At 37.5% G+C, this 27,098-nt stretch overlaps 1 protein-coding gene across 5 annotated transcripts; it reads left to right on the forward strand.

Annotated features, from left to right (window-relative positions):
• The first annotated feature begins 9,267 nt into the window (after positions 1-9,267).
• Positions 9,268-26,949, forward strand: fxr1 (FMR1 autosomal homolog 1). Of its 5 annotated transcripts, none has more exons than XM_023339684.1 (18): positions 9,268-9,469; positions 12,559-12,611; positions 12,705-12,798; positions 14,171-14,242; positions 14,547-14,695; positions 15,428-15,521; positions 16,275-16,391; positions 16,484-16,654; positions 17,411-17,489; positions 17,725-17,834; positions 17,967-18,062; positions 19,655-19,880; positions 21,135-21,228; positions 21,355-21,461; positions 22,326-22,532; positions 22,680-22,757; positions 24,248-24,330; positions 25,298-26,949. In XM_023339684.1, exons 1-18 carry the CDS (start codon positions 9,419-9,421, stop codon positions 25,448-25,450), a joined length of 2,034 nt encoding a protein of 677 aa, XP_023195452.1. In that variant the 5' UTR covers positions 9,268-9,418; the 3' UTR covers positions 25,451-26,949. The 5 variants fall into 5 exon arrangements, with proteins under 5 accessions (XP_023195452.1, XP_023195450.1, XP_023195451.1 ...); XM_023339682.1 differs by having other exon boundaries at positions 9,269-9,469; positions 19,652-19,880; XM_023339683.1 differs by having other exon boundaries at positions 9,270-9,469; positions 17,970-18,062; positions 19,652-19,880.
• Positions 26,950-27,098: the final 149 nt, after the last annotated feature.

Genomic DNA, 27,098 nt, shown 5'->3' on the forward strand with positions numbered 1-27,098 from the left:
CTGTCATTGACAGCTTTTATCTATCTTCTTGCAAGCGTGTCTATGTTCAAAATTAATTTCAAATAAAAAAATCCTTGGCTAAAACAGTAAAACACAGCCGGATGTTTTCTTCCTGAAAAAAACTGAATAATAAGTCAAATCTAAATCCAATTTATTAATAATCACATTTTAAAAACAGCCCAAATGTGTTGCACAAAAGAAATCTAACCAAAACTTTTCCTTTTTTAAATCAAACAGCAGATATTGTAAGTACAACATGCAGGTGTTTGCTGGATTTGAACAATATTCAGGGTTTTTGTTGTCGCATTAAGTGTATTTAAATAGAAGCTTAAATAAAACAGTTTTATTGACAAATAAAGACACACGGATGCTTTATGTAATGTTTCAGTTTGACAATAAATATTTTTATTGTTGTAATTGCATTAGAAAATAATTCTTATTTGATCATTTTGGTTTAAATATGACTTTAAAATTGAGTTTACAATTTTCTCTTAGGTGCCAAATTGATTTTTAGTTAGATATATGTGAATAAATGGTGGAAATATTTTGGGGTTTTCTTTAATACTTCAGGAACCTCATAAAGCTGACATCATTTATGCCTCTGTTCATTCATTCATCATCTGCTGATGCACACTGGCGCCGCAGAAGGCCAACCGGTGGCCACTAGGTGTCACAGTCACTGTTTCTAACAGATTTATGAAACATCTTCTCTCCTCACCGCTGCACAACCTGCAGATGTATCTAAATAAATAATGAAAACATAATAAACCATTAAGAAGCTGAACTGATTTGGGTTTGTGGGAGAAAATGTTGCTGGAAAATATAAAGTCATTAAAAGTTTTGTTTTTTCAACCTGTCCTCTTTTAGTGAATGATTTCAGTGAAAGTGGCTGATTTAAAAACCTTTCTTTCTGTTTAGTGTCTACTTTTTGTTTCTATTGGGTGTGGATTAAATATATGAAGTATTTTTTTAAAGGTTTGCATGTTCTCCCTGTGCATGCCTGGGGTTCCTCTGGGTACTCCTGCTTCCTCCTCAACCATCTTCCATGTCAATATTATTATTTGACCACTGGAGGGCGCTCACGAACTGTGCATAAAGAATTAAACTTTCAGCCAAAGATGTTAAAAGAATGTACAAAGAAAATGTCAAAAATAAATTTGTCAGTAGACGTATTGATCCAAAGTATTGACGTCAATTCAGTATCAATGTCTGATTGATACCAGCAAGGTAAGATCGATACTTTAGTTTCAGATTCTTTCAATTTTATTTTTGTATTGTAGTTTTTAATTCTACCTAAAAAACTTTTTTTTTCTCAGTTGCCAAAGTTGTTGGGTTTTTTTGCACTTTGTTCATTTAATTTTTTTTTTTTTTTTCAGAAATTAGTTCTATTGTTTCTGTTTATCATGTTAATGTTATTAAAGTATTTTGTAGACACCTATATGTTTTGTCCAACTTTGTAAACAAAATAATTAAAAGGAAAAACCACAAAAACATCTAAAGGTAAGAAGTTGGATTATACATCTAACTAAAGTAATAAAAAGTATCTGTATCAGTGATACTGTCCTGTTTTTACTTAGTATCAGATCTATAACAAAATATGAGGTATCGCACATAGTAGCATACTATAAGTACTACTGTTTGATTCACATACTATTACAAAATGTGGCTTTTTAGAAAATGTGTTTCATTTCCTCACATTTAGAGCAGCATGTCTGGGTGTAGTGATGAACTCTGACCTGAACATTCAGAGCCAATTAAAAACGGTTACAAAGTCGGTCTTTGTCACCTGAAGAACATTTCCCAGATTAAAGGGCTAATGTCTCAGCATTAGAGAAACTCCTCCATGTGTTTAGTCCTTTTGATTACTGCAACAGTGTCTTCACAGGTCTGCCTGAAAAAATCAATCAGAAGATCCAGAACGCTGCTGCTGGATTTCTGACTAAAACCAGGAAGTCAGAGCACATCATCCCAGTTCTAAAGTCCTTCCTCTGAAAGAATAGACTTTAAAATACTGTTGGTAGTTTATAAATCACTGAACAGCGTAGCACCACAAATACATTAAGGACCTGCTGCTGTTGTCATAGCAACCTTCCAGACCTCTCAGGTCTTCTGGTTCAGGAACCAAACATGGAGAAGCAGCATTCAGCTTCTATGCTCCACAAATCTGGAACAAATTCCCAGAAAACTGCAAAATAGCCGAAACACTGAGTTCCTCTAAATGTAGACTAAACCCAGCTGGTTAGAGCTGCTTTTGAAACATAATAAATGAAACATTGACCAACATTTTGATGTGTAATAAAGGCAAAACATAAGGCTTCAGTTGTGGATTTTTGTGTTTTTATGATGTAAAGCGCTTCGATCTGCCTTGTTGCTGAAATTTGAAATACAAATAAACTTGATTGATTGAGCATGAAAAGCATTTTGAAACATTTTTGTGTTCATGTCTTGACAGGAAGCAGTAATAATTCCTCAAGTTTAGACTGTAAATTTTGAACTGTTTTATAATTGTATGTAATTTGTTAGCTTCTGGAAAGCCTAGCTTGAATGTTTGCAAGGTTTCCTGTGTTGCTCTGGATGGATGCTTCATACAGTCACTGTTTTCACATGTGTACTCCCATCAGTGACCTTCCATTCTGGAAGAATTAACTCTCACCACGAGAGAAATGCTTCACTGTACGATAAATGTCACGACTCAGCATGACAAAGAGCTGACTGGCACTTTCAGCAGCATCACCAGGAGAAGCAATTTAGAGCTTTGAATTCAGGTTTTCTCTAAGAGAACGTGAGATCCGTCCAAATACTGAACAGCAGAATAAAGCTGGTTGGTTTTCAAAACGTCAGACAAATTCCACATACTGAGAAAAAATCAAAAAGAAATATATAAAATTACTAAAATGAAGTCATATAAAAATGAAGTCATGCAAGAATAAAGTCATAATATTAATAATAAATTAATAAAGTCACAAAATTATGAGAATAAAATCACAAAAAACAAGAATAAAGTCATATGAGAATAAAGTACGAGAATAAAGTTGTAGTATTGACGTTTTCCCGTAATACTAAAACATTATTCTCATAATTTCATGACTTTACTCCCGTATTTTTATTTATTTATTTTCTTTATATGGCTCCATTACCCCATCAGATAACTGTTAAGATACTGCATAAGATTTCTGAAATTATCTTAAAAGCTATAATCATCTTCCTTCACAGGTCCTGCAGATAGAAATTAGGTTTTAAGGCTGAATCTGTGACATTTACAAGGTAAATTGACGTAGTTTTAATTAATATGGATCATCTGTCTTTAAATACATAAACTGACTAAACATAACTGCAAAAGAAACATATCTGGGAAAACAAATACATTTTTATGTGTTTTGGTCTTTTATCCACACAGACCCTCTGTTAAATATCATTAAAATGATTATTTATGAAAATGAAGTGGAGATTTGAGGAAACTGTGTTTCTGTTTATGTGTATATAAGAGAAAACTGAGTTTTAGGGTCTGACACAGTACAGTCTGACACAAATAATGTGCCAATATATCCAAACACTTCCTTTGACATGATTTCCAAGCAACATAATTTTGTGTTTTAATAACTTTATATTGTAACATATTATTTAAAAGTAGTTCAAGCTATCTATTTGTCCAAACAACTGAACCTCCTGGCGCCATTTTCGATTCTTAACAGGAAGTTGCGATTGTTTTGAAACTTTCTGATTGTCTGGCATAGATTTTAGTTTTGTGCTACACTGCCCCCTACAGGCCTGGCATATTTAAAGCGTGGGTAAAAAAGTTCTGAAACCAATAGTATGCACAGTATTATTTATTAAAAAGATGTGGCAGAGATATTTGTTTTTATCCGGCAACTTGTGAATATCAATCAATCAATCAATCAAATTTTATTTGTGTAGCACATTTCAGCAGCAAGGCATTTCAAAGTGCTTTACATCATAACAAACACAGAATCACAATGCAATATAGAATCAATCATTAAGTCAAGTTACATCAATAAATTTGTAATTGATTACATTTCAAATACAATTCTAAACAGGTGGGTTTTCAGTTGAGATTTAAAAGAAGTCAGTGTTTCAGCTGTTTTACAGTTTTCTGGAAGTTTGTTCCAAATTCGTGGTGCATAGATGCTGAAAGCTGCTTCTCCTCGTTTGGTTCTGGTTCTGGGGATGCAGAGCAGACCAGAACCGGAAGACCTGAGAGGTCTGGAAGGTTGATACAATAAAAGCAGATCTTTAATGTATTGTGGTGCTAAGCCGTTCAGTGATTTATAAACTAACAACAGTATTTTAAAGTCTATTCTTTGAGCTACAGGGAGCCAGTGGAGGGACTTTAGAACTGGTGTTATGTGCTCTATCTTCCTGGTTTTAGTGAGAACGCGAGCAGCAGCATTCTGGATCAGCTGCAGCTGTTTGATTGATTTGTTGGACAGACCTGTGGAGACGCTGTTGCAATAATCAATACGACTGAAGATGAATGCATGGATGAGTTTCTCTAGATCTGGCTGAGACATTAGTCCTTTAATCCTGGAAATGTTCTTCAGGTGATAGAAGGCCGACTTTGTAACTGTCTTTATGTGGCTCTGGAGGTTCAGGTCAGAGTCCATCACTACTCCCAGGTTTCGGGCCTGATCGCTAGTTTTCAGTTGTAATAACTGAAGCTGTGCATTGACTCTAGATCGTTCCTCTTTAGGTCCAAAAATAATAACTTCAGTTTTGTTTCTGTTCAGCTGGAGAAAGTTTTGGCACATCCACACATTTATCTGTTCTAAGCATCTGTTCAGTGATTGGATGGGCTCTGAGTCACCTGGTGACATCGTAATGTAGAGCTGTGTGTCATCTGCATAGTTATGGTAGCTAATATTATTTCCTGTTATAACCTGAGCTAGTGGGAGCATATAAATATTGAATAAAAGGGGTCCTAGGATTGAACCTTGGGGTACCCCACATGTGACCTTTGACCTCTTTGATGAAAAGTTTTCAATTGAAACAAAGAAATCCCTGTTCTTTATGTAGGATTCAAACCAGTTAAGCACTGGACCGGAGAGTCCGACCCAACTCTCCAGTCGATTCAGTAATATGTCATCAACAGTGTCAAAAGCTGCACTGAGATCCAACAGAACCAGCACTGTGGTTCTGCCACAGTCCGTATTTATATGGATGTCATTGAACACTTTTACCAGGGCGGTCTCTGTGCTGTGGTGAGCACGAAAACCAGACTGGAAGGAGTCAAAGAGGTTGGTTATAGTTAGGAAGCTAGTTAATTGTTTACACACAGCTTTTTCAATAACTTTGCTGATGAATGGGAGGTTGGAGATCGGCCTGTAATTCTGCATTAGTGATTTGTCCAGATTGTTCTTTTTTATAAGTGGTTTGATTACTGCTGTTTTCAGAGCCTGGGGGAAAACGCCTGACGAGAGCGATGAGTTTACTATTTGGATCAGATCAGCAGCAATAACAGGCAGGACTTTCTTAAAGAAATGTGAGGGTAAAACATCCAGACAGCAGGAACTGGAGCTTATTGACTTATAATTTCCTGTAGGGTTTTATAATTAAGTAGTTGAAATTGGGTCATGTTTCCTGTATTTGTTTTGTTTGGGCACAGCATTGGTACTGACTTTATAGTGGATGTACAGATTAATCCTCTGATTTTTTGAATTTTCTCTGAAAAGAAGCTGGAAAACTGGTTGCAGGCGGCAATACAATGGAATTCAGGCGGTAACGTCACAGGAGGGTTTGTGATTCTGTCAACTGTTGCAAATAAAGCCCGAGCGTTGTTAATGTTTTTGTTTATGACATCTGCAAAGAAAGCCTCTCTTGCATGTTTTAGTGTTAAATGATAGTTATGTAGTCTTTCTTTATAGATGTCATAATGAACGTGAAGTTGAGTTTTACGCCATTTTCGTTCTGCCCTACGGCAGAGTTGTCTTGCAGATCTAACTGTTTGTGCATTCCTCCATGGAGATTTCTTTTTACCAGACACAACCTTCATTTTAATTGGGGCAATGGAATCAATAATATCTGAAACTTTAGACTGAAAATCATTTACCAACTTATCTACATCATTACAGCTTAAGGGTGAGGAAGAAGAGTAGATTTGATTAAAAGTTTCTGCTGTGTTTTCAGTGAGAGAACGTTTTGTGATGGTTGCTGTTTGTCCAAGTGGGTTAAAAGATAAAGAACTTTCAAAGATAACAGGAAGTGATCCGACAGGCGACATCATTTACAGAGACATTGGAAATATTCACACCCTTACTGATAACCAGGTCCAGTGTGTGTCCTTGAGTGTGTGTTGCTTGTTTGACATGTTGTGTTAGACCAACAGTCTCTAAAATATTAGCGAGCTTTTTTGCCCCTCTGTCTTGGGGGTTGTCAACATGAATGTTGAAATCACCAACAATTATTAAACAATCATAATCAATACATATGAGAGATAGAAGTTCATTCAAGTCAGTAAAGAAATTTTCCACAAAAGTTGGAGTTTTGTATAAAGTTACAGTCAAAGTTCGTTTGTGGCCTTTAACCTCAATTCCAAGATACTCAAAAGAGGTGAAGTGACCCAAAGAGATTTTACTACAATTTATGGTATTCTTAAATATTGAAGCCACGCCTCCTCCTTTTTTGTGTTTTCTATTCTCACTGAAGAAATTGTAGTTAGGAGGCGCAGATTCAATTAGTACGATCGATTCATTATTATCATTCAACCATGTTTCTGTCAGAAACATAACATCAATATTATGCTCAGTGATGAAATCATTAATTAATAGAGCTTTAGCACAGAGAGATCTGGTATTTAAAAGAGCGAGTTTAAGTGACTTGGAGGCCAAGAAATCTTCAGTCTGAGGTTCCTTTAGGCAGGGGAACAGTCTGATGTTTGAATTAGGTCCCCTATATTTTATGTTTCTGTTTCTTGTAAATTTTCTTGTAGTGATCCGGACAGGTAATGTCCTGTTCTGCAGTGCCGAGGGGCCAGACACATTCTGGAGCAAGAAGGGCGTAAAGATAAAGTCTGGACCCCGGCCTCAGACCTCAGAAACGCAGAGTGATGGATCCTCTGGGACGTTAGAGTCAGGTGGCTTAAATGAAGTGAGGTCTGCTACGTGAGCGCTAAGGAGAGACGTCCCAAGTACAACCTGTTGATTCATTCCATCTGTAAATTTAAGAAACTCCGGTCCAGAAGACATTTCTCCATGTGTATCTTGTGAATCCTGTGAATGAGTGGGTGAGCAGAGAGGGAGGGGAGAAGGAGGAAGGGAACCAGTCGCTCCGTCTCCAGTCGATGTTATATCAGCTGTTTTTGCCCGATAAGCCGACGGTTCCTTCCTAGTCAGAAATCCTTGAGCCTGTTCTTCTGAAGCGATGATCACGTTGCTGTCCTTGTTGATAAAGTGAAAAAGATTTGCAGTGAGTAGCTTTATCCCATGTTTATTAAGATTGCGTCCGCTTCTTCCAAAGAGGTGAAAGCGCTGCCAATAGATCCAGAGGTTATCGATGAAGGTCACTGAGCTGGCAGAGCAGCTTTTAATCAGCCATTTGTTTATCATGTCCAGCCTGGAGTGTTTTTCGTCTCCCCATTGAGGTGATGGAATTGGACCACTGAGAAATAGCTTCATTTTTAACTTTCCCATAGTGTTCAGTAGAATATTAAAGTCCTTTTTCAGAATCTCAGATTTCTGCTTTGCCACATCGTTGGCTCCAACATGCACAACTAAGGACTCAATATCTGGCTGATCAGTGGTCAGCGAAAGAACTTTACGAGTTAAATCAGATACAGTGTCACCAGGAAAAGAAATCACTCTCGTTTTCTTGGGATTGCAAACGTGACTGATTCCATTTACTGCCTCATCTCCAACAATAAGCACTTTTGGCATACCTTTCGTTTTCCTGGCAGCCGCTTTGTCCTTTGGAGCTTTGGGGGGTGGATGTGTTGGTCTTGCCTCATTGTTGATGTTTGAAAGCGAGGTTTCACTCAGAGGCTCAGGCTGGAGTACAGAAAATCTGTTTTTCAGTGGGATTCCCACAGAGTCAGAATGTTTTGAGGCCCGGGCTGGTCGCTCTGTCCTTGGGAGCGGGGTCGGTGGAACCGTTTTGGTTGCAGCTGCTTGTTTGTTTTTCTTTGGTGGAGCAGGTGTTGAGGTTGAAGGTGGGTTTCGGCTCAGAGCCGGCCACGCTGATTCGTCCAGGTGAGGGGTTCTTCCTGTCAGTCGCCTCATCGGATCTGCGGTGTGAGACGTTTGCTTCGGCTTGGCACCCAGAGCGTTCCAGGGTGAGCTGCTTGATGCAAGGTGTACAGCCTCTCCGTTGATTTGAGGAAGAGTTGTCTGATTTCCACAGTTAGCGTTGATTTCAAAGTTAACCTCCAGCTGTTTGATCTTCATTTCTATAGACTGAAGTCGTTGTATAATACTGCTAATGTCCTTGGGGTCGGCCGGAGGCATTTTGTCCTGGTTCAACTTGGAGATGAAGTTGGTAGAGTAAGGTAAAAATAAAAGTAAGAAAATCCCCCAGTCCTTAGGTTTGTAGTAATCCAGTTATGATGTTGAAAATGTGAATATAAAAACTGTCACTTTAAAAGTAGCTCAGGCGAAGTTATCAGTAAGGACGGGAGAGAGCAGGACAAGCTGTTGCTCCTTCAGCTGCCAGACTCGCAGTATATGCATGCTTCTATTCACTTTTAACTTGGTACATCGGAATTTCCTCGTTTTGGGGCAATAAAGTACATTTCCATTCTAATCTCTATTAATTTTGCTAGTAGGGTTATTAATAAGTTCAAATTTTCTGATACTCATTTCCAAGAATGGCAGGATATTCATCTGCTTCATCAACATTTTTTAATTGAAAATGGTAGGAAAGAACAAGACAAATTCCACTGTTATGATGCTAACGTAATTAAAATGAAAAAGTCTCCACATGTGCTGGCAGGGCTAACTTCTACCGATCTTAAACTGCAGTAGGAGGACCGCACAAATCCACTCCAGCGGCTGCAAACGGCCCCCAGGCCACACCTTAAGGGTAAGGGTGCACAGTAAGGGTGCTCCCTTACTGTAAACTTAATTTGAATAATTTTACCTTATGAGGTGTGTAAATAAAACGCATCATCTTTTTTTTTTTTTTTTTTTTTTTTTTTGGTGACGGGCAATAAATTAAGTTAAAAAAAGGAAAGAGTTTTTGTACTTTTCATCGCGTGCGCAGTTTATTATTTTGGTTTAAATTTGAGCATGCGCATCTTTTCCTTTTGCTACTTAGCACAGACTATAATTTCACAGCGACGTAGAACTGACTATTGAACTCCGAGGGTGAAAAGTAAACATAAAAAGCAGAAGAACGGAAACTCCTCCGCTTTTAACCTCAGCCCGACGCGTTAAGGAACACCTGTCGTCCCGGCTTCCTTTGCGTGTCCAATATGGAAGAACTGGCGGTGGAGGTCCGTGGCTCCAACGGCGCTTATTACAAGGTAAATCCCGGCTAAACAACACGTCTGGAAAATTAACACGTCGTTATCAAGTACTGCGTGTTCTGCTGAAACATCAGGTACAGCGGGTGGTTGTTCGGACCGGTTCTGGATCCATCATTAGACGGCAAGCGCAGAGCTAGCACAAATTAGCCGGCTAAGCTAACGATGCTAGCAGGTCTGATTACTTTTTGACGACCATTGTTAAACACTACGAGGAAGTAATATTGTCTGTTCTGTGATGTATTGATTATTAAACAAATAAAAGTTACGTCCCCCAGCCTAGTTTTACTCTGAGCGTTGTCTTCCTTAGCTAGAAGCTAGCTCACTTGCTAGCTGCCAAACTGTTGACGTCTGAAGATGTTGAGTAAACACGGTATCCAGGTAACATTCATCCCCCTTTTCTGTGTTTATATGCGTTAGGACTTGAATACATTTTTTATTTTTGGGTTTTCAATTAAAAATCAAGCTGCTACTGTTGCTTGATTTAGTGGTTTTTGAACAGACTACCACTTTCTGTCACCGTCTATTATTTGATACTTGATCACGTCCCAGCTATCTTTGCTATGTGCATGTGTGAGCCAGCTGTTCCCTGTCACTCCCGACCAGCTGGCATGCCAGCACAGGTTCGCTGATACCGCACACTTCCAAGCTATTTCTGGACCTCCGACCCAAAGTGATACCCTCATGTTTTTCAGCTCTCCTTTCCTTCTCCTCCCTTTTGTTTCTTCTTTCACTTCCATGCCTTAGACCGTCTGATTCATACTTTCCTCAAGGCTTTTTCCACTGTAACCCACTCAGCTAAAGATATTTCAGACTCATTAACTGAATCATTATCTGAATATGTAACCATTAACATGAAATTGCGTTGAGGTAATGTTTTGGGTTTTGTTTCTGCTGAAAATGGTCACATGACTTGTATGAAAGTTATTGTAGTGTCTTTGAATCAAACTTTGAAGGTATGTTTAAGCTTTTCTGCATATGAACACCACAAGATCAAATCAAAAATTAATTGAACTGCTGTTTGAAACTTAAATATTCAACATATTAATAAAAGTTGAAATTTTTTTTTCTTCAAAGTTTTAAATTGTTGGATTCTAGACAACAGGAGAGATTCAGCAATCATTTGTCTTTGCCGTATGATTATATTTAAAACTGCAATTTTTCTGCATATATACACAGCTTAAAATCAAATAAAAAACTAATTTAACTATTTGAAATGGAAATATTCAACATATCAATAAAAACTTATAAGTTTTAAGATGTTGTGTTGTAAACAACAGGAGAGATTCAACTATCAGGTTTTTCTTTAGTTAATTTTCTGTGAAAACAACTCATGAAAAGATAACTATTTAAATTATTAAAATAATAATTTTTTTAGAAACTGGACACTGGTGTACGTTTGACATCTTGTTTTAGTGTTTAGCCTCCATTTTAAATACACAAATGTAATTTCTGCTTGTAGTGTAAAATGTTGGCCCAGAATCAAAATATTTGTTGTCTGACAACAATAAGCAATAAATCAATCTTTTACTGATACATGAAAATAAGAGCAATACATTTGCATTCTTGTTTGAATATTTTACTTAATGTTTAATTAAGCACAAGTAAACATTAAGCCATTTAATATTATTGAAAAACCGCCATCTTGGAAAATGCTACAAAATAGTTGGTTTATGTTTTTTTAATTTATTTTACAAAAGTCCTAGTTGCAGTTTTTCATGTTTCCCTCGCTGAACCTAAAAAGTTATATATTTTGAATGGCAATTTTGCTTTGTTGATACTTTAAAAACCAATTTTATTTATTATGTCTGTTGTTTTGTTTGTTTATTTTGGATATTTAAGTTTCAGTATTCTTTGGAAATTAAAGCTTATTAATTTTTGAGAGGATGTTCTTGCATTATTATTATGTCATTATCTTGCTATATTAGTCAAAATAAGTATGATAAGAAACAACAATATTATATTTATTGCAATCATTTCCCGGACAGTTTATTGTTCAGGAATATTTGTAATCATGGCAGACTCATGTATGACGTCATGCTAGCTGGAGCTACACTATGCTAATTTATTAATGAAGAAAAAAACAAACTGAGTTGTTATCGCAGTAAGGGTGACTTCCTGCAATATTTAGCAGGCTGCTCTGTTTCCAGTGTAAGGCAGTCGTGTTTTGCATGTTAAAAATATATTTGGACAGCTGGATGGATTTTAATGCGCACATCTGATGCCTATATTTAGTAGCTGAGATGCTAACCGCAGAGCGTAGCATCTGAGCGTAATGGTAAAGAGAACAAAGATTTAGGAAAACATTCGAGAAATTAATCAAATTAAATAATATATTTTTGCAATTATTATTATTAGTATCATAAGTGATTAATTCTTGATTATTGCAATTAAAACCATATTTTAGTAAAAGGCATCAAAGCAAGAAAATGCATTTTTATTACGGCTGAAATTATTAATCGCAGTTAATCAATTATTGAAATAATTGTCAACTAATTTAGGAAGTGATTAATCGCTAACTGGAGTACACACAGACTAAAAACGCCAAATTGGTGAAACAACAACACAGTAAGGGCAGTAATTAAGCCAGAACTGTACAAAAGATATTTATAATTTGTATTTAAGATGAGAAACCTTCTTTGTTTGTAAATATGCTCTGACCAGAACTCCTCAGGTGGCAGTTTTAGCTTCACCTGGTTCAAATCCTGTGAAATATTTATTTATTCTATTAGACACCTTTTTCTATCCAATTATTCATTTGTTATTATGAGACATAATCACATTTTTAGCTTCTTTGTTACAAATAATCGAGCATGCTTAAAAGAAATACTGTTATTGCACTTTAGGGAATGAAATATTTATTTTCCTATTAATTATTTTGTTTATTTGCATCTTTTAATATATTTCTAATATTCTTAAGTGAAAAATCTGGCAGTTAATCAGACAATTAATATTTAGATTTTTTTTAATTTAGCCACGTAAGCCTTAATTATTGATAGAATAATCGGTGACCAAAATAATTGTGAGTTATTTGGTTTTAGGAATTTGCTAATGAAAGCTGCTTTTATTCACCTGTTTTTGTCCTGCAGGGTTTTGTCAAAGATATCCACGATGACTCTCTCACCATTGCCTTTGAGAACAAGTAAGCAAGTCTCCTTCTGTATTATGTAGAACAAGCAAACATAAAAAACAGAATAGTTGTGTTTTTTAGTAAAGTGTGACGGTTCTGTTTCAGCTGGCAGCCAGAACGCCAGGTGCCCTTCAGCGACGTCAGGTTGCCTCCACCTGCGGATGCCAAGAAGGAGATCGGAGAAGGAGAAGAGGTGGAGGTGAGGCCATGTTCTCCTCATCCATGTTCCCCTTTCTCCTGAATCACTACTAAAGCTGGGCGACATTAATTAAAGATAAAATGGATGACTCTTAGTCAACTTTTTATTTTGCTTGCTTCCTTTTCTAAAAAAAGATGTTTTCAAATAATGGCTTTTATTTCCGTCATCCTTTCTGTGAATTGTAGTATGGATTATTAGGGATAGACAATTCTTTAATTACAAGAATATAGCAGATATACAGTATATATATATATATATATATATATATATATATATATATATATATATATATATATATATATATATGCAGAATAAAGATAAAGTTTTACTAGAAAAAGTGTCACTTTAATGAGTAAAAGGCTTCTAAAGTGATCAGGATCTGATGTAAACAGACTCAGTTGTTTGTACAGTTGATTTAATTTAATTTTGTCTTACTTTTTGAAGTGAACAAAATTATTTGCACTAGAAACTACATCAAAACTATTTGGTAAGATTTTGTGTTTTTGCAGTGTATTCTCGCAATTTAAAAAAACCAAAAAAATCTTAGCCTGGTGCTAATATTCTGTCGTAGAGTTGACCTGAATTCAAATTCTTAATAAATAGAAGCTGTAAAACCAAGATGGCCGCCGTGGGTGTGCTGACCTTGTGTTTTTAGCAAAGTTTGAACAAAGGTTTCCAGAGACAGGCTGAGCTACGGAAACCCAAGGAATGCAGTGGTATTCTTCCAAAAATTAAATCTTCAAAAATCTGAAATTTGTTTAATCAATAAAATCTCCCAATACTTCTTATAAACGGAGGTGGGCAGAGTGGCCAAAAATAAAAGCGTCACTACTTCAACATATTTTCACTCATGTAAAAATAAAAAGTATCTGTCCAAGAAATTACTCGAGTAAAAAAGTATTTGGTAAAAAGTTTACTCAAGTACTGAGTAACTGATCAAATTATCAATCATTTAATATGTAAAAATTACATCATCAGACACAATAAAATATAAAGTTGAATAGAAATTTTAGTATTTTAAGGATGAAATTTACACTAATTCACATAAATAACAAAAAAAATCGAAATCAGGCAAAATTAAAAAAAACAACTTCCAAATTAGTTTCCTTTAATGAAAACTTGTGAAAGTTTAACAGAAACTGCAGGTGTGTGTCTGGTGGATTTCTGGTTAAAACATGTTTGTTTTTTATTCAGTGGGTAGAAAATCCAGACATTTGACTCAAGTAAGAGCAGAAATACTTTGTAATAAAATTACTCAAGTAAAAGTAAAAAGTGCGGCTCCTCCTAAAAGTACATTTTTCAAAAAAGGTTTATTGAGTAGATGTAACCAGTTACTATCCAGCCCTCCTCATATCTGGTTTATTGTTGTCAGATTCTCTCCAGAGCCAACGAACAGGAGCCTTGTGGCTGGTGGCTGGCCAAAGTCCGCATGATGAAGGGAGATGTGAGTTTCTTAATGTTGCAGAAAGTTTCTATGCTTTGTTCTAAGTTTACCAAACTCTTCATTCATTTGTTTTAAATTTACCAAATGTTTAATTTATTTGTTTTAATTTGACCAAATGTTTAATTTATTTGTTTTAATTTGACCAAATGTTTAATTTATTTGTTTTAATTTGACCAAATGTTTAATTTGTTTTAAATTGACAAAATGTTTCATTTATTTATTTTAAATTGACCAAATGTTTAATTTATTTGTTTTAAATTGACCAAAGTCTTCATTTACTTGTGTTTGTGTTCTCCGTTCCCAGTTCTATGTGATCGAGTACGCCGCTTGTGACGCCACCTACAACGAGATCGTAACGTTCGAGCGTTTGCGGCCGGTCAACCCTAACAAGGCCGTTACCAAGAACTCCTTCCACAAGTGCACTGTCTCCGTTCCTCAGGATCTACAGGAAGCGTGCGTGCCACAGATCATCCATGTTGACGTTACAGATGCCATATTAATATTTGCATCGACCCAAATATTAAAAAAAATTCAACATCAGTTATTGGTGAAAATGTTCCTGATCTATTCGGTCTAATTCTGTGCTTTGGTATGAATGATATCGATGTTGGTGTCGATGTATCGTGTGGTAGAATTGTGAGAACAATAAAAGTGACCATAGGAAGTATTTATTACTAGTGTTTTTGGTAACTCTGGTTGTTACTGGGTGTCACAGATTACAAAATCCCCCCAAACACAAAAACTGCTTGAAAAATATTCTTATTTGTATTTTTGCTTCTTTAGGACACCAGTCGCATAAATAAGTGTGATTTAGACCATTAAATTGCAAATCGTAACTTCATTTAGTCATATTTTCAAATTTATTGGTATTAATTGATGCTTTCATTGAACAAAAAGGGCAGAAAATGGTAAAAACTAACAATCCAGGCATTTTGAGGGGTTTTAAACATTAACTGGAATTTTCTGTGACAACAATAAATCAAAATTACTATCATGATAAGAAATTTATTATGATAAATGATAAACACCCGTACCTTTAAGGTAATTCAGTTTTTTTTTTTTCTGTATTGGATCCGTGTCAGCTGACTCTAAACCCCAGGTATCGGTACTGGCAGTGAAAAAAGTGGGTTGGTGCATCTTTAGTTACCGTTTTATGGAAATGTGTGTCGTGTTCCTGTGTTACAGGTGCCAGAGCGAAAACGCACACAAGGATTTCAAGAAAGCAGTGGGAGCCTGTCGAGTCTCGTTCTGCCCAGAGAGCAGCGAGCTGCTGATCGTGGTAACGCTGCCTGACCTTTACGTCTCTGCAGACATGGACAGTAACTAGTTACTGTTACTCACATTTACTTACATTTATCTGAGTAACGTTTTGGAATATTTTTATTTTTCCTTGAGTAATTTTATTTGAAGTTTCTCTACTCTTACTCAACACATTATAAAGTTTTATAATATTTTTATTGAAAGAAACTGATTTTAAATTTTGTATTATTATATTATTATTTTTTATTATTTTACTTAAATGAATCATTTTGATCTTTAAAATACCAAAATTTCCACATAACTTTTATATTTTGATCTGCCTGCTCAGGTAATTTTTGAATATTGAATGATTGATAATTGCATCACACACTAAAAAATGCTGGGTTACAAAGTAGGTTACTGCAGTTTTTATTGAAAGAAACTTTCATTTTGTTGTTTTTTTGTTATATGAATTATTGTCTTTTTTTTCTTCAAATACCAAAATTTCCACTTAATTTCATATTTGTTCCGTCTGATGATGTAATTTTTTAATATCAAGTGACTGATAATATAATCAGTTAATCAGTACTTATCAGTACTTTTTACCAAATACCTTTTTACTCCTGCTTGAGTAATTTTAGCTACTTTTTACTTTTACTTGAGTAGAAATATGTTGAAGTAGTTTTACTCTCAGCTGATACTCTGCTCTCCTCTGGTCGAGGAGGAGTTTTATGCTGCTGCCATAAAGCTGTTCTTCTCTCTGGATGTGAACATTTCCTGTTTCTGGTTGCAGTCCACCAATGAGTCGACAGTGAAGCGCGTGTCTCTGCTGAGCGACATGCACCTGCGCAGCCTGAGAACCAAGCTGCTGCTGATGTCACGCAACCAGGAGGCCACAAAGCACCTGGAGGTCAGTAGGTCACTACAGGAGCCAGTCATCAGTCACAGAAGACTCCCAGATCAACTTTGAGTTAATTTCCCAGTCTTGTGTCGGGTGTTTAGACCTCCAGGCAGCTGGTGTCGTCCTTCCAGCAGGAGTTCACCGTGAGGACGGACCTGATGGGCCTGGCCATCGGCAGCCACGGCAGCAACATCCAGCAAGCCAGGAAGCTCCCAGGGGTCACCGCCATCGAGTTGGACGAAGAGACCGGGACCTTCAGGATTTATGGAGAGGTACGGTGGTGGAACCAGGCCTGTCGCAACAAATCAATTAATCGCTAATAAAATAAAACAAGCTCAGTTATTTCCATTTGTAGGATTTATTGTTTGTCTTTTCTCACTTTCTACCAAAAACTGGATGACTTCATCTGGTGCTTTTGTCTCAACTAGTCATTTTAATGAGCAGCAATTTAGCTTCCACAGACTTCATAATTCAATTTATGTGTTGTTTTATTTTGAATATTTAAAATCTCTTCCAGATCAAGTGTTAATTTAGAATAGATGCAAGTCTAGTGCTTTAGTTTCAATTGGCTTCTTTTTTAAAGGATAATTTTGTTTACAGAGACTTCATAATTCATTTTATTTGTTGTTTTGTTTATTTATGTTGGATATTTAAATGTCTTCCAGTTCCAGTGTTGAATGTTCCTTAGAATTTATAATTTATTCATCTTAAATGGTCTCAAAACAACAACATGATAGTTTATCACAATAATTTCTCCAATATCCAGTATTTTACCTGCCTTTATTTGTGGTTGTTTACGTTGTTTATATTAAAATAGTTTTAAGGTTTTAATCTAATGTTATCTAAAACAGTAGATTTTTTATGCTTTTAATGAAATATGCAAATACCTGCCTCTTAGTTCTGACCAATAGAGTTGTTCTACCTGATTTTTAAGATATTCCTAGACTTTTCTGACTTTTTTTCTCCTTTCTTTTTTTTAATAATTTGTTGTGGTTTTTAATCCAGATTATGTTTGTGTTGTAATTTAGACGGAGGAAGCTGTAAAGAAGGCCAGAAGCTTCCTGGAGTTTGTGGAGGATTCAGTCCAGGTGCCAAGGAATCTTGTTGGTATGCAGAGTTTTAGTTTGGTTACAACATCAAGCCAATTATACACAAAATATCTCTGAGTAAAAGTTGTGATTGTAGTTTTCTGTCTCATATTTTGAAAGTGTACAGATTCTGCAGGGGTTTTTTTTGTTTTATTTTGATATTTATTCATTTTTATCTATGTAAATGTATTTTCTCCCTTGATCTAAAAGCGAGTTTTTAAAGTTTCATGCTTTCCGTCTGTTCCTGTCTGCAGGCAAAGTGATTGGTAAGAATGGGAAGGTGATCCAGGAGATGGTGGATAAGTCTGGTGTGGTCCGGGTCCGAATAGAAGGAGACAACGACAACAAGCAACCCAGACAGGAAGTAAGAATGCTACTCCCACATCACTTCCTTTAACCCAGCATCTTCCTGAGGATTATTTAAAACAACGATGGACTTGGATTACACACACACTCTCAGTTCGTACTAACGTGTGTGTTTGGTGTTTGTGTTTTGTTGACACAGGGAATGGTCCCCTTTACGTTTGTCGGTACTAAGGAGAGTATCGGCAACGTTCAGGTCCTGTTGGAGTATCACATCTCCTACCTGAATGTAAGCCATCTTTTATTCTCATTCCTTCTGCATGAACGAACCCTGACTGATGTTCACTGGCTTAACGTTTCAGTTTGTTCTGCTAACATGCTGAGATCTGATGGAGAAGAGCTGCACCACATATCGAACGCCATCATCCAGAGCATCAGTGTTTATTATTACAATCTTAGCTGGATGGGTGTTGCAGTTGCCTAGCAACGAGAAGGTCCTAGGTTCAAATCCCAGCCGGGGGGCTTTTCTTGATGGCGTTTGCATGTTCTCCTCCTGCATGTGTGGGTTCTCTCCGGGTGCTGAACGGATTAATCGATTGTTGAAACTAATTCAGTAATCGATTAATCATTGACTGAAGTGTGCAGACTGGAGAAAAAGCCAGCTGATGAAAGAACAACACATTCAGAGCAGTAATTAAACCAAAATTGTTCCAAAAAATATATATATTTCGCAAGGTTCACTAAAGTAACACTGTTATTGCATTTTTGGCAATACAATGTTCATTTTCTCATTTAAAACTTAATTAATATGTTGATTTGCATCTGCGAATGTATTTCTAATATTGTATAAAAATCTGCAGAATCTGCCAGTTTTCCCGATTAATTGATGACTCTTCAGAATAATTGATTAATCGCTACCTAAAATTAGCAGTAGTTGCAAAAAATCTCAAGTATTTTGAGGCAAAGCAACAAAAAGAATATATTAATCACAATCTATTGTTGACACAGTAATAAACAACATCATAACTTGGCTTTATAATTTTAATATCGGAGCAAGACCTGGAGAAACTCCTGTTAGTTTATAAATTGTGGAGTACTTAGCAACTCAGAACAAGAATCAAACATGGAGAACCGACATTTACCTTTATACTTTACTAATATAAAACAAACTTAGAAAATACTGAGCAACCCGGAACAACTGGAACATTTTAAAATGTAGTTTTTCTTTTATTGTGCTTGTGTTGTTTTTCTTCTAATTAATGTGCAGTTCAAAGCTCTTTGAACTGCACTGAGAAAGTGCTACATAAATAAAACTTATTAGTCTTCTTCGTCTTATCTGCATGTCTGTAGAATTGTTCAGCCCTATAGCGAATCTTATATTGTTCTAATAATTCAGAGTGTTTCTGCTAGTCCTCTGCTTTACTCACACACTTTGTCCTGTGTGTCCTGTGCTGTCTGCATGTCTGCGTTCCTGCTGCGGTGTGTGTGTGTGTGTGTGTGTGTGTGTGTGTGTGTGTGTGTGTGTGCGTGCGTGCGTGCGTGCGTGCGTGCGTGCGTGTGTGTGTGTGTGTGTGTGTGTGTAGGCCATGGTGGAGCTGCTTGTGGAGGGCCAGCAGCTAGAGGAAGAGCTGAGACAAATTGCGAATTATGCTCAGGGAAGCAGCCTAGCCAGATTCAGTGTAAACAGGACAAGGTGCTCTGGAAGCAGTGTAGATGTGTGTATGATGTCTCTGCATGCACATCCTGTGATGACCTTCAAAATGTCAGCTTTGCCTTATTATTCCATCTGTTTTAAACAGCATCAGCGCGTCAGCCAGTCACCCTCTTTCTCTTCTTATCTTCTCATTTTTGTCCTCGTTCTGACTTTCTTTGTGTAAGGAGGTTGAGCAGCTTCGTCTGGAGCGGATGCAGATCGATGAGCAGTTGCGTCAGATCACCCAAGGTCACCGGCCGGTCGATCGGGAGCGGGGCGAGCGAGGAGAGAGAGGCGGCGGGGGCTATAATGCAGACAACGGCGCCAACGCGTCGTCGGCCTCGCTGCGCGGCAGCCGCTCCTACAACAGCAGGGGGCGCGGCCGGAGAGGCCACAGCTACAACACTGGATACGGTACGCACCTGCAGCAAGTGTTTAATAATTCACTTCTTCAGGGCTCCTACACAGGAAAACTTTAGATTTTATTTCCAAATCTGGATATGTATGGAAAACGTTTCTGTTGCCAGACTTCTTTAACTGTCCTTTTCTGGAAAAGTTGGATTTCTCTCTCGGTTTCAGTCCATCTACACATCCATCCATTCTGTTTGTCTGATTATCCATCCTTCCTCTATCTAGTCTTCTTTCCTTCCCTTCCTGTTCTTCTTCTTCACAGGTTTTAGTTTTCGTGAGCCTCATATTTAAAGCCTAACAACAAGGCCTCAAACAATAAATCTGATTAAAGGGGCAGTATTATGTGAAACTGACCTCATCAAAAACAAACCTGGAGTGTTGCCTTGATTCTTTCATTCATGCTTGAGAAATCCTTGAATCTCCATGGCAACCATTCATATGTGCAAAACGCCCCGGATGGACCTGACCCACTCAACTCCTTCAGACTAGCCAGCTGCAATTAGCAAACACCTGCTGAGCTCATTACAGGAGCTACTGCTACTTTAAAGGGCTAATAGATGTTGTGATGACTTCCTGAGGGCGGAGTTTCAGAAAGAGCAGGAGGTTTTAAAAGACAGACCCAATTTCAAGATGTCAAATCAGGAAGTTAATTTTATTTTAAGTCATATTTCATGTACAGCTCTGGAGAAAATGAAGAGCCCACTCCACTGAACCCCACTGAAAACCTCCTGGCTTTTCCACCAGATATTGACTTCTGACCTCTTCCTGAGTTAAAACATTGGTTTAGTTGTTTCTAAATAAATATTGTTTTCTCTGCATTGTTTGAGGTTTGAAAGCACTGCATCTTTTTCCTTATTTTGACCATTTCTCATGGTCTGCAAATACTTAATTTTTGCTTGGAAGTTCAGAGACATGTTGTCAGTAGTTCAAAGACTAAAAAATAATGTTCCTTTTACTTAAACATATATCTACAATAAGTACAGAGAAACTGATCATTTTAAGTGCTTTTCCAGAGTTTTATGTAGCATTTATAATAGTTACTTGATTGTGCTATAAAATGGTACAATTAAAGGGAAATAATACTGCCTTTTTAATCGATTATTGAAATAATCATGAAGTAATTTAAAATTTTTGAGTTGAGTTGGATAAACAACAGAATAGTCTGGGATTTTGACTCAGGAAAGGTATGACATTTTATGAGCATTAATCTTGATCCCTGCTGTTTATTCTTGTTTTCCTGCATCGTCTTAAATTCAGGCGCCAATTCGGAGCATTCAAATCCCTCTGAGACGGATTCAGAGCGTAAAGACGAGCTCAGTGATTGGTCGCTGGCAGGAGAGGACCTGGACGGGTGAGCTTTGAGTTTCCTCATCACTAAAAAGCTGCAGAAACGTTTCAACCTCCAGGCGACGCTCAGATCTCTGGAGTCGATGTTTCCGCTCGTATCGTTTCCATTTGGTTTTGTTTAAATTTGCAGGGAGAGAGAGCGAGGCCCTCGCCCACAGAGAGACGGCCGCCGGAGGCCTGGACCCGGCCGGGGCCGAGGAAGAGGCAGAGGAAGAGGAGCATATGGATACAACTCTGGTACAACTCACTTTCAAATAAAAAAAAAAAATTAAGCTCTCCCTATCAGACCATAACTTGGTGCCTGGGACTTTCAGGATTCTGGTTGAAATCCTTGAAAACGCTTGAATTTAGATTTCAATTAGGTCCTTGAAAGTGCTTGATATTCAAACTGCTCTGTTTTATAATAAATTTGAATTTTACATTTGATGAAAACAAGTTGGAAAATGTTATTTACAGTTGAAACCAGATGCACTTAATAAAAAGACAGACACATATTTTTCTTACTGTCTGACGTTGAAACAGGCTAAACTTTTCTTGTTTTAGATTAGTTAAAACTACCAAAATTATTTACATTTGCTAAAGGTCAAAAAACCTGGTGAGAATAATTTGTTTTGAGATTTTTGTTTTTGTTAGCATTCAATTTGAGCAAGAAGGTCCTTAACCTGAACTCAGTTTATTTGGATTGAATCAATGTAATGAATGTTCATTATTCCTAATGCCTTGATGACTTATTGAATATCTTACATTTATACACTAAACAAAGTTACTGAAATTGGGGGATTTTTGTTAAATTTGTGTTTTGTTCTCAGACCAGTCAGTTATATCATACAGTACATTAGTAATGAATAATACTACATTTTATTTGAAGGTGCCTTTCAAAACAGTTAAGGTCACTGTACAAGAAATGGAAACAATAAAATAAACACTATAAAACAACAAAGGTCATGTATCAAAATATCAAACACTATTGATGGTAGAAAGAAATTGAAATTAAAAATAAAAACAATAAAAATGAACCAAAAAAGACAAAGTTTGGTGATGTTTCAGTCGTACTGTGGGAAAAATTTCCACGCCCGTGACTTTGGAGTGGTTTTTGTGCAGGCTCCAGGGATCACGAGAACAATCCCCCCTACGGAAGCCTGGAGGCGAACACGGAGACGGACCAGACGGCCGACACGGACGCCAGCGAGTCCAACCTGCCCGCCAACCGCCGCCGTCGCTCCCGGCGACGCAGGACGGACGAGGACGCCACCCTGATAGATGGCATGAGCGAGTCCGACAACGCCTCCGTCAGCGAAAATGGAATAGGTATTTTTCATTTTTATTTACTTTGGAGCACAAATTTTCCATGATTCCCTTTACCGAGTCAGAGGGAAAAGAGCTGCTGTTAGCATTCAGGCTCAAAGCATAACAAAGGAACCAATCCGTTTCTTTGTGATGACCCAACGTTCCCAGATTTGTCCGAAGCAAAACCTCAGCGTCGCAATCGCAGCCGCCGCCGCCGCATGCGCCTGCCTGAGGAGAGGCAGCCAGGTAACGCAGCAGCTGCAGGCGTCGCTGCACACTCCTCCACCGCCGCTCACGTTTGGTTGTGGAACAGCAACAGAGAACTAAATGAAGCACAAATTAACTAGCATGAATGTTGCATGTTCCAGCTCCTAACACAATACAACACTTTGTCCTTATGGGCCCTCTGCACTTTGAGTTGCCTTGTTGCTGAAAATGTGCTATATAAATAAAATTACCTTACCTGTTGTTTACATCCGGAAATTTCTTTTACCTGTTGTCCATAGCCACGCTGCAGCGGCAGAACGATACCATTAACTAAATAAAAGGTATTAATTCAGTGCAGTTCGCCACAGCATAGGAAAAAATAACCAGTGAACAACGCAAAACAACTTTTATTCTTGTTTTTCTCGCCCTCTGTGTCGTTGCCATAGAAACTGACAACGCCACAATATGTTTCAGGATTCAACACCAAAAACACTCAAACATTTCCCACACAAAGAACAGAACATTCAGTCCGTTACAGTTTGAGGTTTTCAGGCTTGATCTTTATTTGGTGATTATTAATAAGTGATCGCTGGTGTAGATTAGCTACCGCTGTGTTAGCTTAGCTAAAAGCAGCGTTGATTAGCTCATTTAAATATCTGCTCTACTGATTATCTGTGAGTTGGTGTTTAAGTCGCCTTTTTTATTTTTTAACTGAACCAGAACGCAGAATTCTGCAGCACATCTACATGTTAAGGTTGTCATAGTCAAGCTAGCATAACTGACCTACTTCCTTTCACCTCACTTTTTTTTCCTGACTTTATCAAGTTGTCGTAGTGATTACAATCAGTAGCAAAGCACTGCGTCCATTTTCTTTTATATGTCAGGCGTACATTTAATATTTAGCTGTTATGTTGACAGTTTGACAGCTAAAACCAATGAAGTCTCTAAACAAAACTTTGCTTCAAAAAATCTTATCAGAATTGACATTACTAAGCTCATTTTAATTTATCATGCGATTAATTGATTAATTACTTATTGCAACAGACTTATTAGCACGACCTCTGATGTTTGTCTTTTCTTTTACATATTTGTATCAGTTCTATAACTAAACTGTTTTTTCCATCTTGTGTGGTCGTATTGATTGAATTGATATGGAAACATACCAATATTGGTAAAGATATTACCAATAAAAACAGCAATATTAATATTCAATGCCAATGTTGGCCCAAATTTACAAATCGGTTCATCGCTAATTACCTTCCCTCCGCTTCATAAATATTTTCTACTTTGTGTTGAAAAAATTCACTAAAGTTTGTGGTTTTAAACATGAATATTTTTATGTTAGTCTGTAAACGAATGAGATGTTGGTGTGATAAATCGGCTGCTGTTGCCTGTTTTTTCCTGATCGGTATTGAATTAACACGAGGCTGAACGTTTAGAGCAGACCTGCTTGGCTTTCCTTCAGACCTGGAGCCAGTTTGTGTTTGGTTAATTAACCTGAGAGGGTTTTTGTTCGGTTGTTAATGCAGTGACTGTGGCCGACTACATATCCAGGGCTGAATCTCAGAGCAGACAGATGACCGCCAAGGATACCAAGAAAAACAAGGAAGTGGTCAGTAAACGCTACAGCAGCTGCGTTTCCACTACAAACGTGACGTAAAAAAAAGTTTTTCCATTGCAAAATGCACTAATTTTGATGCAGCCGAAAAAACCACCTGATATTGGCACAAAAAGTTTTTCTTTTAAGTTGAGGTGTTTCCATTAAGCAAATTTATTGTCGTAATTCAAATTTACGCAGTTTTAAGGGGAATGGAAACGCACCTTATAGCTACGTTTCCATTATAAGTGTGCGCAAATCTTTGTTGATATTCCGCTAATGTCAAAAAACCCCACAATTTAGCAATTGCGGTTCTTCCATTAAATAAGAAATCTGTGAGTAAGGTTGTTAATCTTCCTACCACTTCCTGTCGTCTTCTTTGTTGTTTCCGCCAGTAGAAACATCTGATTGTTTCAGTTGCAGTTTTGCGAAATAAAATATTTTCGATACAGCCAAAACGGCGCAATAACTTTTTCTTGATTTTTTTCCCCCTGTAATTGCCATTTTTCCATTGAGCAAATTTAGTTTTGTAATTTTAATTTGCACAATTTTATGGTCAATGGAGAAACACCTGATGGCTACGTTTTCATTACAAAAGTGCTCAGAACTTTGTGTTTTTTCTACATTAGCGGAATTTCGTAATTGCGGTTCTTGCATTCAATAAGAAATCCAATTAAAATCATGTGTGAATAAGTTTGTCTGTGCGATAAGTCATTAAAAAACAGAATCTTTCCACCACCTCCTGTCGTCGTTTTCATCGTTTCCACCAGTTTTCAGTTGCAGTTTTAATACGACTGAAAATCCACCTCATCCTAGTGCAAAAACATTTGATCAAATAACGCTTATTTTCCTTAATTTCAATTTCCGCAGTTTTACGGTCAATGGAAACGCAGCTATATTCAGTTGTGAGACCAGCTGATTTTTTCCTTCCTTTAAACTTTCCAGTTTCTCCCTCATCGTGTTTTTGTTTCTGTGTCTTCAGGGTCAGGCGGAGGTCATTGCTGAGCACAGCCCACAGTCGGCTCCGGCAACCACCAACGGCTCCAACGACGACGTGTCCGACGTCACCGCCCCGAACGTCTCCGCCTACAACAGGGACTCGAACCCACAACCCGTCATGAACGGACTCTCCTAGTTAGACCCCAGCAAAGGAAATGGTTTCAAATATTGACGACACTTGATTGGATCTTCATGTCGGCATAGAGGCGTCAAATGTTAACATCTAAACACAACAAGCACTGTTTTGTTTTTTTTTTTGTTTGTTTTTTTTTACTTAATATTTGAAACCCGTTCTGCAGCAAACCTTTTAGCGCTCTGAACCCTGACCTTTACATGTTTGTGTCTGCTTCTGTTCACTTTTCAATACTTCTTCCAGTATGAGCTTGCCAAAGATAGTCACACACACACACACACACACACTTAGAGCTGTACTTTTAGTCCGCTCTTCATCTTAGAGCTCGGACTAAATGCAGTATTTACATAATGCAGGCAGGGATTTTAATCAGATACTGCGGTGTGGATGCAGCCTGTTTTCCTGGTTCATAATGTCGTAGTCTGCCTTCTATCAGGTGAACGTAGCCGAATCATTTCTTTTTGGGACGTTTTGTGCATCAAGTTCAATATTCTGCATGAGCAGAGTGCAGAAGGTTTGCTGAAAAACCCAAGTGTGACGTACTTGTGATCAGCTGTCGTGCCTTGAGAGTAGACTCAACAAGTTGCTGCCTGGCTCTGCGCTCCATCTGGAATCCCTCCTCCCCTCACCTGCCACCAGTGGAACCAGTCCGGGTCGCCTGCCACCAGTGGAACCAGTCCGGGTCGCCTGCCACCAGTGGAACCAGTCTGGGTGAGTCAGCGTGCGAAATGCTGAGGGGTTTCAGAGCCTTCTTTTCAAATCAGGTGTCTCTGCTCTCAAAGTCGTTGGGAGGGGGATTCGGTGATCCTTTAAGTGTATCTGGAGGATTTTTTGACTTTTAGCTGCTTCCTGTTCTTTAATATGCAACCACTTGGATCATAGGAAAGATGTCATTACTGCAGATCTGGAAAAGAAATGAGAAGAGTTGTTTTGTTTGCACTGAAGCGTAACCTTTTACTCTTAAAGCTGATTGTAGTCGAGTCTGAAAGCCGTTGCGTTGCTGGTTTTCTGGGAACATCTCACTACCCAACCTTTTATTTGATCAAGTACGACACCGAGAACTTCAGAAAACTGTAAAAAATAACAAAAAAACACAACTGGATTAATCCGGTGTTGAGATGTTGCAGAAAACCGAAGCAGAGCGACGATGGTCTTTTCATGGTTCTTCCACACTGGCTGGCTGGAAACTGGTCACGACTGTTCCTCTGAGGAAGATTTATTTGGATTATTTATTTTTTAAAAAGTGTACAGTATTTAAAAAAATATTAAAAAAATAAAGACACTCTTCTTTTTCTTGACACTAAAACGTGATATCCAGAGGTTTTCATACATCCATCTACGATTTGGACTACTGACAGTTGTAACATCCCAAGAGTTTTTGTTGGGTCAACTACAGTAAATGTTTCTTTTTTAAGGATTGTCTGGTTGGTTGATGTGCAATATGTTTTGTACGCAGGTAGTTCCTAAATAAACTTGATCTTCTATGTAGATCTGAACCCAAATGTCTGATTCATTTATATAATTCACCTTGTGCTCATATTACTGCAGAAACGCATCAATCTGTGTGAATATTTGTGGGTTTTTTAGTGCTATTTTGCAGGAATTGTTCATTTTTGGACTGGAGTCATGTTGTAGGTTGCTCTAAACACTA

The sequence above is a fragment of the Xiphophorus maculatus genome, chromosome 9 (genome assembly GCF_002775205.1).
Source record: "Xiphophorus maculatus strain JP 163 A chromosome 9, X_maculatus-5.0-male, whole genome shotgun sequence".
In the NCBI taxonomy this organism is placed as follows: Eukaryota; Metazoa; Chordata; class Actinopteri; order Cyprinodontiformes; family Poeciliidae; genus Xiphophorus; species Xiphophorus maculatus.